The sequence below is a fragment of the Ctenopharyngodon idella genome, chromosome 10 (genome assembly GCF_019924925.1).
Source record: "Ctenopharyngodon idella isolate HZGC_01 chromosome 10, HZGC01, whole genome shotgun sequence".
Lineage (NCBI taxonomy): Eukaryota > Metazoa > Chordata > Actinopteri > Cypriniformes > Xenocyprididae > Ctenopharyngodon > Ctenopharyngodon idella.
Genome location: NC_067229.1, coordinates 395,111 through 407,184, shown reverse-complemented (window position 1 = coordinate 407,184; position 12,074 = coordinate 395,111). Strand labels below are relative to the sequence as shown.

Genomic DNA, 12,074 nt, shown 5'->3' with positions numbered 1-12,074 from the left:
AATTTAGTGTTTATATGTGTACAACTGTTCAGAACTGTGCTAGCTAATCATGTGCTGATTAGCATCTTTGAGCGGCTCAAAAGAGTCTAAAATTGTCACTACCGAAACTTCACCACATGTTTCGGTCGTGACTGTTTCGGTATGGAGAACATTGTTTTGGTAGTGACAAAAGGGAACACAAAATCATTTATTTGGGGAAATAATAATTATTAAAATACTAATGATTTTAATATGTTTTAGTATGTGAGTTAAAATCCTGTCATGTGATGTGGTCACTACCAACACATTACTGTCACTACCGAAAATGTGCAGTCACGACCGAAACATGGGATGTTTTGTCAAAAATAAAGTATATTGAATGATCAACTAAGATGTTATTAAAGTGTTTGGTTCAATGTTTATTCAAACTAATGAATCCTTCACTTTGACATCAGTTTGATAAACTTTATGACTTTTACAAAGAAAGATTGGATTCAAAATGCAACAAATCTCATAAATTACACTTGAAATATTGTTAAAATTGTAATTGTTATTGATTTACCTGTGAAAAGATTTTTAAACAATAGCAAAAAATATATTCACAAGGTAGATGTAAACAAAATCTTAACAGGTCAATGTGACCCTTCTTATTAAATTATTTATTATTGTGTTTCGGTAGTGACAAATTTGGGGAGATGAAAAATACTCCAAAACTTTCTGAAAATACAACATGAGAATTAACTGTACAATTACTAGAAATGTGTACCTACAATTTGCATACATAGAAAATTTGTGGAGAAAAAAAAAACAAAACAATTTTTCAAGACTTTGAACCAGTTCTGTAGAATGACCCATAAATGCTGAGGTACTGTCAGAATAGTATGATGGTAAAGGCGCGCGCACACCTAAAACGATAAAGTTTGAATAATTGCGTTAACTCTCAATATCAGAGTCCACACCTATAACGAGGCTGAGGTTTGTTATTAATTTCAAGGTGATTTCAGACGATGAGCGATAAAGGAATTAACAGCCAATCAGAATCCATCCGACTTTAAAGAGCGCGAGCATTTACGTCAAAACTTGCGCGCGCTTATAACGAATAAAAAGAACGATATCGCGCGTTGGACGGTAATATAGTATTGTCGTTGGTGTGAACGGGCCTTAAATGTTCGAAAACCATGGTAGTACATTAAAAAAGCCGCAGTGTAAAACATGGTATTACCATGGTATTTCTGTACGTGTCCCGCGTGGGTCTGATATTCCAGATGAGCGTGACGCAGGAGTTCCTCATTAAGCTAATGGACTGATCTGAGATCTGATACAGTCAAACTCCAGCAGATCACTTACAGATCAGATCTGGACGCGATTCTCCGCGCTCTTTTTCTGTTTCTGCTATTGTGGGTGGAAATAAACACCCGCTCGAAGCGCCCGAAGCTTCTGCCGACGCGCCGCGACACTCGCGCGTTCGCAGACATGTTGTAGAAACGCATCCGAGCCGCAGGTGAGACATCTGATGCTCCGCTAAAACACCTCCATCAGCGGCGAACCTGCGAGGAAGATGAGGCTGAGGATCGGCGGACTCTGATGAAGACGCTGCTGCTGCTACAATCATCTGGATCTGAGCAGGATTTGATGTTTGAATGATCTAAGATGATGGTCAAATAATATTTCGATCTGTGTTGTTTGTGGACTGTGATGAAGATGATGTTTATGTACTGTGAGGATGAAGATGTTAACGATCTCTGGACTGTGATGAAGATGATGTTCGCGGTCTGTGGATGAAGATGATGTTAATGGTGGCTGGAGCGGTTCTGGTGCTGGTAAGAAGATCTGTGTGAAGATTCTGCTGAGGAATTACATAACTCTCACAATGACTGCAGCTGAACTTTATTGCTAATTGTATGGTTTTCTGTGGAGAAACATGTTGAAATGCATTTTTAATCGCTAATCGCTGGGAAATGGCAGTAGTTTTGGTGTTTTCCAGGCCATCGTGTGTATGTCCGACATGAACGCGCTGCTGGACCGATTTCACAACTTCATCCTACCGCGCATGCGCGGACCCGAGCGCGTGTGTCACTGCACCTGCGGCAGGTAAGATACACTTTATTTTTATTCACTTACTAGACACATTAATAGCCAGGTACAAATGAAGGGAATAGCTTTAGCCTGTTATTATTTAATATTAAATTTCAGATTTCTGTTTTAATAATCCTTTACGAAAATTAACAATGGTTTTATTATAGTAAAACCATGTTTTTTGGCGTATTGATTACCATTTGTATAACCACACAAAACCATGGTTAATTTGTGGTTATGGTGGAATAACTACAATAACCATGTTTTTTTGTTTTATTCGTAGTAAAACCGATGCGATGCGGTCACATTTACAGCAGAAACTGGTGGGCAGCAGAGCGAGCGTTTTCAATTCATTTCTATAGAAGTTGAGCTTCATGCTCGCGTGGTGCATTGTGGGATTGACAGCGGACCAGAGAAAGTGTTGAAAGCGTTTGAGAGTGTCAAAACGTTGGGCAGTTCTCGACTTTATGCAAATATCAAGCGAAAAACGTGGTCTGCAGCCAATCGCTGTGTGGTTCAGGTAGTGACGTCTGTCTTCAGCGTCTAAAAATACGCAGCTTGTGCCGGTGTCGTGACAAATCGGGTCCTCCCTCGAAATCAGGTCTCCCCAAACTGTCAGTTATCCTAAATATATACGAATGATATTAATTTAAAATACCCATATAGCTTATTATATACATATATATGAATTCACCATGCGAAAGCTGCTTAAATAAATTGACTTGAGAGCAGTGCTTCATACATCGCTACGCTATTGACTGATAAACCCGCAAAACTTCTCTGAAATATCGTTAATGTTACAGTTCAATATCTCTTTGGTTTACACGACACCGTTTTCAACTAAAACTTTTTATGTGTTTTGTCCGTTCATTTAAACGACAACGGTGTTTTGGGGGCCTGAAAACGCGAACTTTTTTGAGATTTTGAAAACGATACTGTTATTGTCTCCATGTAAACTACTACAACGTGAATTTGTGAAAACGGTGCCATCATGCGCATACGTATTACGTGTTCAGTCTATAGTGTTCTTCTTTACAAAGTGACATCGCCATCTACTGGCCTGGCAGCAGAATACAGCGTTTTTAGTCATTTTCGCTGATCATTGTGAAAGGAATTTGATTATTAGTACGTTGTTACCGTGTAAACTAACCCTAATAAGGGAAGGTGACGCCTTCGAGCTAGTAACGATGGCTGTAGGTTTGATTCTAGGCAAGATGTTAATTGGTGATGAAGTTGTACAAACAAGCATTTTAAAAACAACCAGGTTCTCTCAAAGTTATGAACAAACGCTCTTACAGTAACGCTAATAGAACATTCGTTCAAAGTGATCTGATCCTTAATGTTCTCACAAAAACATTATTTATACAGTACATCGTTCATAAAATGTTTTTAACTGAAACGTTTTAGTTTGACGTTCAACTAACGTTTTTTAAATGTTACTACTTGTTTCAGAATGTTCCCTTAACGTTCACATAACCAAGAAAAAATAATTTTAGCTCAGAGAACATTCAGAAATAACGTTTTTATAACTTAATGGGAACGTTAGCCAAACGTTTTTTTGTTAGGTGGGGAAACCCTGAGGAACCCCAGTCTGGGCTGTAGTTTTCCAGTGGCGCAGGTTAGTTAGCGGTGAGGATACCTGAGCCCTAATGAGTGTGGAGGGAAAGACGCCACTAACAGGTGATGGAGGAAGAGCTTGTTGAGCGTCAGACACCTGACCTACTGGACGTAACCTGTCAGCCTCATGAAAACACGTCCAGCTCGCGTTTCACCCCGAGAATGAGATAATATTTGGCATGCGGCGAAGCGTGACATTGACATGACTGTACTGGGGTGGATTTGCAGTGAAAATAATGAGCGTCTTCTCAGATGTTTCGAGATCTCAACAACAACATCTCAAACTGTACTCAGATGTGCTTTCTGAAGTCAAACATCTTTTTAAGAGTGTACCATGTTTTCTTTACAGTGTCCGAAAACGAGTGACTCGTTTGAGTCTGTTTTTTAGGAGAAACATCGTCATGATTGCGAAGGTTTGAAGGTTTAATGAAAGCGCGTTCGATGTTCTTCCCACAGGCATCATGTGGAGTACGTGATCCCGTACGAGGGCTCGGTCTCGGCCGGCTCCATCGGCTCCTCCTCGACGGGGAACAGCGTGAGCAAACAGGAGCTGGACCTGGTCTTGGGTCTCCTGATGGGCTTCTGCATCAGCTGGATCCTGCTGTGGCTGGACGGAGCGCTTCACTGCGCACTGCGCTTCTGGAGGTCCAGCAGAGCCTACGGTGAGAGCTCGCTCCGGTCAAAGACTGGAACCGTCCGGTTCGCCGCAGCGGACTGACTGGGGTTCTGCGTGTTGTTTCAGGTGCGGACGGCGAGCTGTGGCGCTCGTGGCGCTGGGTGTCCCGCGTGTGTAACCTGAGGGAGCTGCGCAGACGCCTGCAGCCGCGCCGGACGACGGAGGACGCCGGGAATAACGTGGTCCACGTCAAGCAGAAGCTGTACCACAACGGCCACCCGAGTCCACGCAGACTCTGACGAACTTTGCGTCCAGATGTTCCTCAGTGTTTTTCTGCTTGCTGTGTGTTTTTCACAGGTTTTGTGAGTGTTAGTTTTGTAGGGGTCTTCACGTCACCGGGGGGTTTGCATTTTTTAGACCAATTTTTGTGTATCGGGTAACAGTGTCTGTTTTAGAAACAGGGCATGCTGGGTAATCTGTAGACAAACGGGAGGCGTTTGATGTTTAGCTGACGTTTGAAGGCCAGAGATCTTCGTTCTCTGAGTCGATCTGCTGCTGTATTTAGTGTTTGTGTGACATTAAAGTGACTCGTTTGATGGAGCACAAATCTGTTTCAGCCGTCAACATGTTTTTCACTCATGAAAATATCCGTCATTTTGTGTTTGTAGTCTTGATGCTCTCGTATGAAAAGTTCCGCACACTGCAAAAAATGCTTTTCTTATTTAGTATTTTTGTCTTGTTTCCAGTCTAAATATCTAAAAATTCTTGAATCCAGATGCTTTTACTAGATATGTAAAATGACATGAGATATTTTTTCTTGTTTTCTGCAAAAAACAATCAAAACGAGTTTTTGCTTAAAACAAGCAAAATTATCTGCCAATGGAGTAAGAAAAAATAATCTTGTTTTTGTTTGGGACAGAAACAAGATTTCAGACAGAAACAATATGTTTTTCTTACCCCATTGGCAGATAAAACAAGAAAAAATATCTAATGTCATTTTACACATCTAGTAAAAGCATCTGGATTTAAGAATTTTTAGATATTTAGACTGGAAAAAAGACAAAAATACTAAATAAGAAGTTTTTTTTTGCAGTGCATCTTTGTTGTTTTTCTTAAAATAAGAAAATAATAATGTTCATTTTGTTTCTTTATTATTAAATTACATTTTTGCTTAATTTTGTTACTTGAATTTAATATTAAATATATTAAATGATAATAAATGTCACCGAATTTCACAATTGAGCCCAACAACTTAACTTTAAATATAAAAGTATAAAATGAATCATGTTGATATTTCAAGTTTTAAATTGAGTGTAACAAAATGTGTGTAGAAATAAACACACACAAATATATATATAATATAAAAACTGGTCATGATGTGAATAAACGAGCAGAAATTTGACCAAAAACCTCAAAATAAGAGAATGTATCTGTAATCAAATACAATAACACAAGATAAATCAATATAACAGTCAAACTTTAGATGCTAGCTCGGATAATATTTTGAGATTGTTTAGTTTAAACGAAATTTGTTTTATTTTTTTGTGAAATATTTATTTCAAATGTCCAAATTTGATCCCACACCAGTCATTAACAGTCATTCCAGAAATGTACAATAAGACAAAAGCCCTTTGAAAAACACACCGATTATTATTCCGCACATTTCTACTTAATCAGCTCCTTATGATTGGACGTGTTTGTTTCACACCGCGTTATTCTGCAGTCGGTAAACTGTCACCTCACGACATGAAATATGAACCATAATACTACAGTATGACACGGATGTTGTTGAATGAGGGGGCGGGAGCTGTCTTTTATTTTGTGCTGCCTGCAGGCGGAAGCGGAAGTGCCGTGATGTGTCGGTTGTGTTCCAGTGATGATGGCGGACACTAGCGCACTGTATGAGTCGGTGGTGTGTGTGAAGCCAGAGGTTCATGTTTACCGAATCCCGCCCAGAAGCTCCAACCGCGGATACCGGTGAGACTCTGCATCAGTCAGCTTTACTAGTTTAATCACGAGTTAAACGCACAACACTGATCACATGATATTGATCTCACTTGGAGTTCCTTCCTCAATAAACTCACGCATTATCAATCTGATGTTTGATTATTTGATGTCTATATTCGTCGATCACATGATCAGGTCGATAATGTTTCAGATCAACTTCTGTCAACAACAGAAACTCCTCAAGAGTTGATGACAGGACTGATGAATGTTAATGATTAACATATGAATATTAATGAGCGTAACATGAATATGACGTTTAGATTTACTGTATCAAATACTGTTTGTGTGCAGCTGAATTATTATATGGATTGTGTGTTTATTGATGTGCTTAAAGTCATCATGAAAGCAAAGTTGCGCTGGTCTTTGTGTGGTATACCTGAGTGAAACGCTTCTCAAACAAGAACAAACTTGATTTTGTCTGTGGGGAGTTGATTGGATGGTTGTGGTTTGCTATTGGAGGATCTCATGTGAGTGACAGGTTGCCCCGCCCTCGTCATCAGAGAACAGATGTTATTCTGATTCAAGATTACGAGGAACATCAATTCAAAACAATAATGATGATGTGCACCGATAAATCATTTATAATAAACACTGCAGTATTAATTTTGATTTCATGGTGACTTTAATTGTGTTTCAGGGCAGCGGACTGGAAGCTGGACGAGCCGGCGTGGACCGGACGCATGAAAATCACAGCCAAAGGAACAGCAGCCTTCATTAAACTAGAGGACAAAAACACAGGTGAACGACACACACACACACACACGTGTGTGATCAGGTCATGTGAACATGCGTGTCATGCGTGTTTTGATGTGTGTCAGGTGAGCTGTTCGCTCAGGCTCCGGTGGATCAGTATCCGGGCAGCGCAGTGGAGGCCGTCACCGACTCCAGCCGATACTTCGTCATCAGGATCGAAGACGGAAACGGTCCGTGTGTGAAAAACATCTATATGGAGATATATACAGTTTCCATGTGATGAGAAATGAATATGTTTTGTGATTGTCGCTCTTTCAGGCCGTCACGCGTTCATCGGCATCGGTTTCGCTGACCGCGGCGATTCGTTCGATTTCAATGTGGCACTACAGGATCATTTCAAGTGAGTCGTTCAGTCTGACCTTTGACCTGCAGTGCACGACGACCTCTGATGTCATGACCCGTCTCTCTCGCTCATGTCACAGGTGGGTGAAACAGGAAAGTGAATTCGCCCGACAGGAAGCCACTCAGGATTCGGCGCCGAAGCTGGACTTGGGCTTCAAAGAGGGTCAGACCATCAAGATCAACATCGGGGTGAGCAGCTGTCGAGATGATAGCGTAGACTGATCCGCACAGCAGTAGCGGCCGTTGCCATGTTCCACTTGAACTGGGTAAACCTGTTTGTGCTCGAAAAAGAGCCCCACTCACAGACCAGGGTCAGAAATGAATGGGGGCTTGGAGAAAATGCCTCCAAAATGAATAAAAATGCCCCCAAAATTCAAGCAATGGGGCAAAAAATGTCCCTGTACGAGTTTTTGCTTTTGGCTTTAGCTAGTTAAGCAGTATCACACGAGCAAGAGTGCTGTTTTCCCGAATATCAGCATGATTACAAATGTGATATCGGTTTTATACTACAGTTCAGTAAACAAGAAGTTAATATTCGGTGACTTACATTTTAGAGAATATTTTGCTTTATTTCGCCAACAAAAATAGTTCTAAACAAATACACAGTAGAGCCATTGTGAGTCAACACCGCGATGTTTCGTTACTGAGTGAATCTGCGTTTTGAACGGATTGGTCTAATGAATAGGCTTGTTTAAGATGCATCGGCGCTGCACAGACCGATCGGCGCATGACATCAAAGTACCCCGAGAGCGTTTGGAAAGCAGACGACTTCTTACGGTTTTGAATCGCTCTCGCGGTACTTTGATGTCATACGCCGATCGGTCTGCGCAGCGCCGATGCATCTTAAACAAGCCTAGTCACTCAATGAATCACTCGTCACTTGCTTTGTCACTGAATAAATGAGCCAATTTAAATGAATCGTTTGACTGAATGATTTAGTTACTCGGTAAGGCAATGATTTGCCGCCACCTACTGGTGGTTTTAGTTTCATATTTAAGGGTATGTTTACACGACAACAATGTACTAAAAACGGAAAAGTTTTTTCTTTGTACAGATGACAATGTTATCAAAACGTTCCCCGTTCACACGGATTCGCGAAAATGACTAAAAAAGCTGTATTACGCAAGCCAAACAAGTAGTTAGCAATGTCACTTTGTAAAGAAAGATTACGCGTCTGCGCAAACGCATTCTTTTACAGAGCACTCGCGCCAAACGCGCATGCCTATCCACCTTATTTTTAGTTCACAGCACTTTGATATTCTTCATTATTTCCCTATAGCGACGAATTAATCGGAAGTCTCGCGCATCCACAGAAATACCTTACTTCCGTGTTGAAAAATAAGGTGGATAGACTAAACACATAACATACACGTACATGCCGTTTTGACTGATTGCCGTTTTTGCAGTTTACACGGAGATGACAACGGTATCGTTTTCAAAAACTTGCACTTTGAAACCCGTTTTGGTGGTTTTCAGGCCACCAAAACACTGTTGTCGTGTAAATTAACACATAAAAAGTTTTTAGTTGAAAACGGTGTCGTGTAAACAGCCCCTAAAAGTAAATAGGATAGATTTCATGCGTATATTTAGTGGTAGATAGAATACATTTATAAATAGACTATTAATGAGCCTTTCACACTGAACGCGCTAATTCGACGCGAATGTTCGTTGCGATGGCGCTCTTGAATCAAAACAATAGATCTCTATGGAGCTATTCACAATGGGTGCGAACAATCGAAAAGCGAGCTTGTTTTTTTTCCATCCAGTGTTTCGCTCAGCAAAGAACCGGTCAGCGCCACCTAGTGTGTAGGCGTAAATTAGCCGAAGGCGATCCATCGTTGCGCGTTCGGTGTGAAAGCTCCATTCATCAGCGATTCGCCACGGTTTATCGTGTCGCGTTCAGTGTGAACGGGCCTTAAGAGTGAAATATTAGATAACTTTAAGTATATCAGAGATATAATAAAGTAAATAAATAAATCGGAGTCGCAGTTGTCTTTTTTCTCGTTGGGGGGTGGAGCCTCCAACCGCCTCTGTCAGACAGACAGGTTGTGATTTCTGTCTCTCTCTCTCAGAACATCAAGAAGAAAGACCCCAGCGGGCCGGCGAAGTCTCGTGCAGCCGGCGGTTTGCTTCCTCCTCCTCCCGGTGTGAGAGCCGGTGGTCTCGTTCCTCCACCCGTAGTGCAGCAGATGACACCCGTCGCTCCGCCCAGCACAGGTGAGGCGCTCACATCCGCGGTGTTTATGATAGCCATTGGTGGGTGTGGTTAATACAAGGCTCCTCCCTTTTAGGGACGCTGTTGGACATTGGAGACTCCGTCCCCGCCGCGGCTCCGCCCACTCAGGACCTCTGGGGTGATTTCACTGCGGCAGGCTCTGGGTCAGTATGACGTCTGTTCCGTCGGTCTGACCGTCCGTCTGCAGGAGTCTCACTCTCTGATGTGTGTTCCACAGGTCCACACAGGACACGCGCTCGGAGTGGGTGCAGTTCTAGCGTCCCGTGGTGCTTCTAGAAAGGGAACGTGAGAATGCGACGACACATGGACGCTGTTTTTCCACGGATGTTTTCTATGCAATCGGCCTGCGGTCGCTGATATTTGCTGCATTCCAGCTGCTGTCGAGTTTGAAACACGTTTCTCGTTAGTTACTCTCACACGGCTTCAGTTATGTGATGAATGTCGTCTCGTTTACCTGTTGATGTTAAAGCTGAAGTGTGCCATAATAACTGTTTTCGAACAGGTTTCCTGATTACTCGCCCCCATTGTTCGTCAAACAGGTAGCCCCGCCCAAAACTCACACCATTGGCTGAGCCAGAAGTTGACAGAACAAAACAATAAAGAGAAGTCACAGTGTTTACAGGAAGTTCATGAAGTAGTGACTTCCTCGACATTAGACTAAGTATTTGAAGATCCAAACAAATGACACACTTCAGCTTTAAATCTTTTCGATGTGGTCTGTTCAGTTGGTTGTCGGTGAGATTTTCTTTCATTTCTGTTAGTCTTGAGTTCCTCAAGTGTTTTATCTGTGCGTTATGTGATCTGTCTGACTCAAATTGCTATTTTCACTCTGATCAGGATTTGAAGAGCTGATTTTTATGTGTTTATAAGCAGATGATTATTCACAGTATATATATTTTTAACTAACCCCAGACTTTATTTGCTTTATTTCCTGGTGACTACAGTTTTATTCTTGATATTGTCAGTAATTATTAAAGTCTGAATCTTTCCTTCAAGTGCCTTTATGAAACACCTGTAGAATGTACAAATGATGGTTTATATACGAATAAACCGTTTCCTGATATACAGTGTCATCTTTATAACTTATTTTTGCAGTTATACTGAATGTAGTGATTCATTCAAGTGAATAATTCAAAATAAGTGACGCCCTCAGGTGCAAATGATCAGTTATAGTATTAACTATCAAGCATGTGCTCATTTACATAGCTAAATAAACATGATCATGTGATGATGGTTTCCATAGTTGTGTTTTGTTGTAGTTTCAGGTGTGTGAATGAGAGCTGCTGATTTGCCAGGTGAGTTTGTACATCAGTCACTCTATTAAATATTAATGAATATGAATATATATTGAGTTAGATCATGTTCATGTTGACATGTGTCACTTCACACACACAACTAACTGTATACAGTCGCTCTCGTTTGGTGTGTTAATCCGTTTCTGTATGTAAAACCCGGAGTATTCCGCCTTTAGTGTCGTGATTTGGGGTCTTTTATATGCGCGGGAAGTGAGTGTGACCCCGGAAAGAGTCCAGACTGAGCATCACACACATAAACACACACACATTACCACACAAACACTTTCATTCGGAGTTTAAAGCGGATTTAATGCGGATTTGAAGCAGTTTTGCCGGTAAGATCCCGCGTGATTTCCTCCGTGTTCGGGCGCGATTGGTGCTGAACACGTTCGCGGATGAATGTGTGAAATATTAATGAATGTGATCGATCACTTAATTATCATGAGTGAATTAACATCATGTTTAATCATTTAACTACACCGTCGCGTCACTGCGGCTCTTTACGCATCCGGACGGTTTGAGTTTATTTTTTAATCGATCGATCGTGAAGCTCATACACTCATAAAATAAGTACTCAAAATGGTGGATTAGAATATAAAGACCTTCTGATTATAAAAGCAGTCTGTATTTTTGATGTCGTGCAGTGAATGTGAAAGAAGTTTGTAGTTCCTGTTAGAGATTTAAATGCTGTAGTTCCTAAACCCGCCTCAGGGGGGCCGTATTCACATCTCGCTTTGTATTTAAAAATACAATTAAAACCTATTAATCAGAAGAATTAACACCTTGTATATTAAATATATAAACTTAGTTGACTCTTTTTAAGTAGGCCCTAATTCCTCAACCTCTGACTGGATTTCTGCTGATGACGTGTGTGTTGATGGGCTGTTGTCATGGTGATGGGGTAGTTAGTGCATACTGAGCATGTTAAATTGCAGTAGTACATTATTAAACGTCACAAATAAAAAAAAAGTCATAATACAGTAGGTCTACTCTATAGTAGGCTACACGCGATGTTTTTAATAGTTTCGGTGTGGAATGATAAGTGTTATTGGTATTTCTGCAGCTCTCGCGCGTTTATTCTCTTTGTTTTATTAGTTGTTTATTGTGTGTATTGTATTAGTTTATTGTCGCTGTTTCAGTTTCTCTTTTGAAT

At 41.0% G+C, this 12,074-nt stretch overlaps 2 protein-coding genes across 3 annotated transcripts; both read left to right on the top strand.

The window, feature by feature from the left end:
- Positions 1-1,044: 1,044 nt before the first annotated feature.
- Positions 1,045-4,895, top strand: tmem240b (transmembrane protein 240b). 2 transcript variants are annotated; one of them, XM_051910589.1, is made up of 4 exons: positions 1,045-1,799; positions 1,948-2,070; positions 4,129-4,334; positions 4,415-4,895. In XM_051910589.1, exons 2-4 carry the CDS (start codon positions 1,976-1,978, stop codon positions 4,585-4,587), a joined length of 474 nt encoding a protein of 157 aa, XP_051766549.1. In that variant the 5' UTR covers positions 1,045-1,799; positions 1,948-1,975; the 3' UTR covers positions 4,588-4,895. The 2 variants fall into 2 exon arrangements, with proteins under 2 accessions (XP_051766549.1, XP_051766548.1); XM_051910588.1 differs by having other exon boundaries at positions 1,046-1,799; positions 1,964-2,070.
- Positions 4,896-6,096: 1,201 nt separating this feature from the next.
- necap2 (NECAP endocytosis associated 2) lies at positions 6,097-10,689 on the top strand. The gene is made up of 8 exons (XM_051910579.1): positions 6,097-6,265; positions 6,933-7,033; positions 7,114-7,218; positions 7,307-7,388; positions 7,471-7,579; positions 9,463-9,607; positions 9,682-9,769; positions 9,844-10,689. The coding sequence occupies exons 1-8, from the start codon at positions 6,165-6,167 to the stop codon at positions 9,881-9,883; spliced, it is 771 nt and encodes a 256-aa protein (XP_051766539.1). The 5' UTR covers positions 6,097-6,164; the 3' UTR covers positions 9,884-10,689.
- The last annotated feature ends 1,385 nt before the right edge of the window (positions 10,690-12,074 follow it).

Excerpts from the sequence above, each read along its gene's own strand:
- tmem240b (XM_051910588.1), top strand. The coding sequence starts at position 1,758 with ATGAAGATGATGTTAATGGTGGCTGGAGCGGTTCTGGTGCTG. Across the intron at positions 2,071-4,128 it reads TGTCACTGCACCTGCGGCAG|GCATCATGTGGAGTACGTGA; the intron begins GTAAGATACACT and ends TTCTTCCCACAG. Across the intron at positions 4,335-4,414 it reads GAGGTCCAGCAGAGCCTACG|GTGCGGACGGCGAGCTGTGG; the intron begins GTGAGAGCTCGC and ends GTGTTGTTTCAG.
- necap2 (XM_051910579.1), top strand. The coding sequence starts at position 6,165 with ATGATGGCGGACACTAGCGCACTGTATGAGTCGGTGGTGTGTGTGAAG. Across the intron at positions 6,266-6,932 it reads AGCTCCAACCGCGGATACCG|GGCAGCGGACTGGAAGCTGG; the intron begins GTGAGACTCTGC and ends ATTGTGTTTCAG. Across the intron at positions 7,580-9,462 it reads CCATCAAGATCAACATCGGG|AACATCAAGAAGAAAGACCC; the intron begins GTGAGCAGCTGT and ends TCTCTCTCTCAG.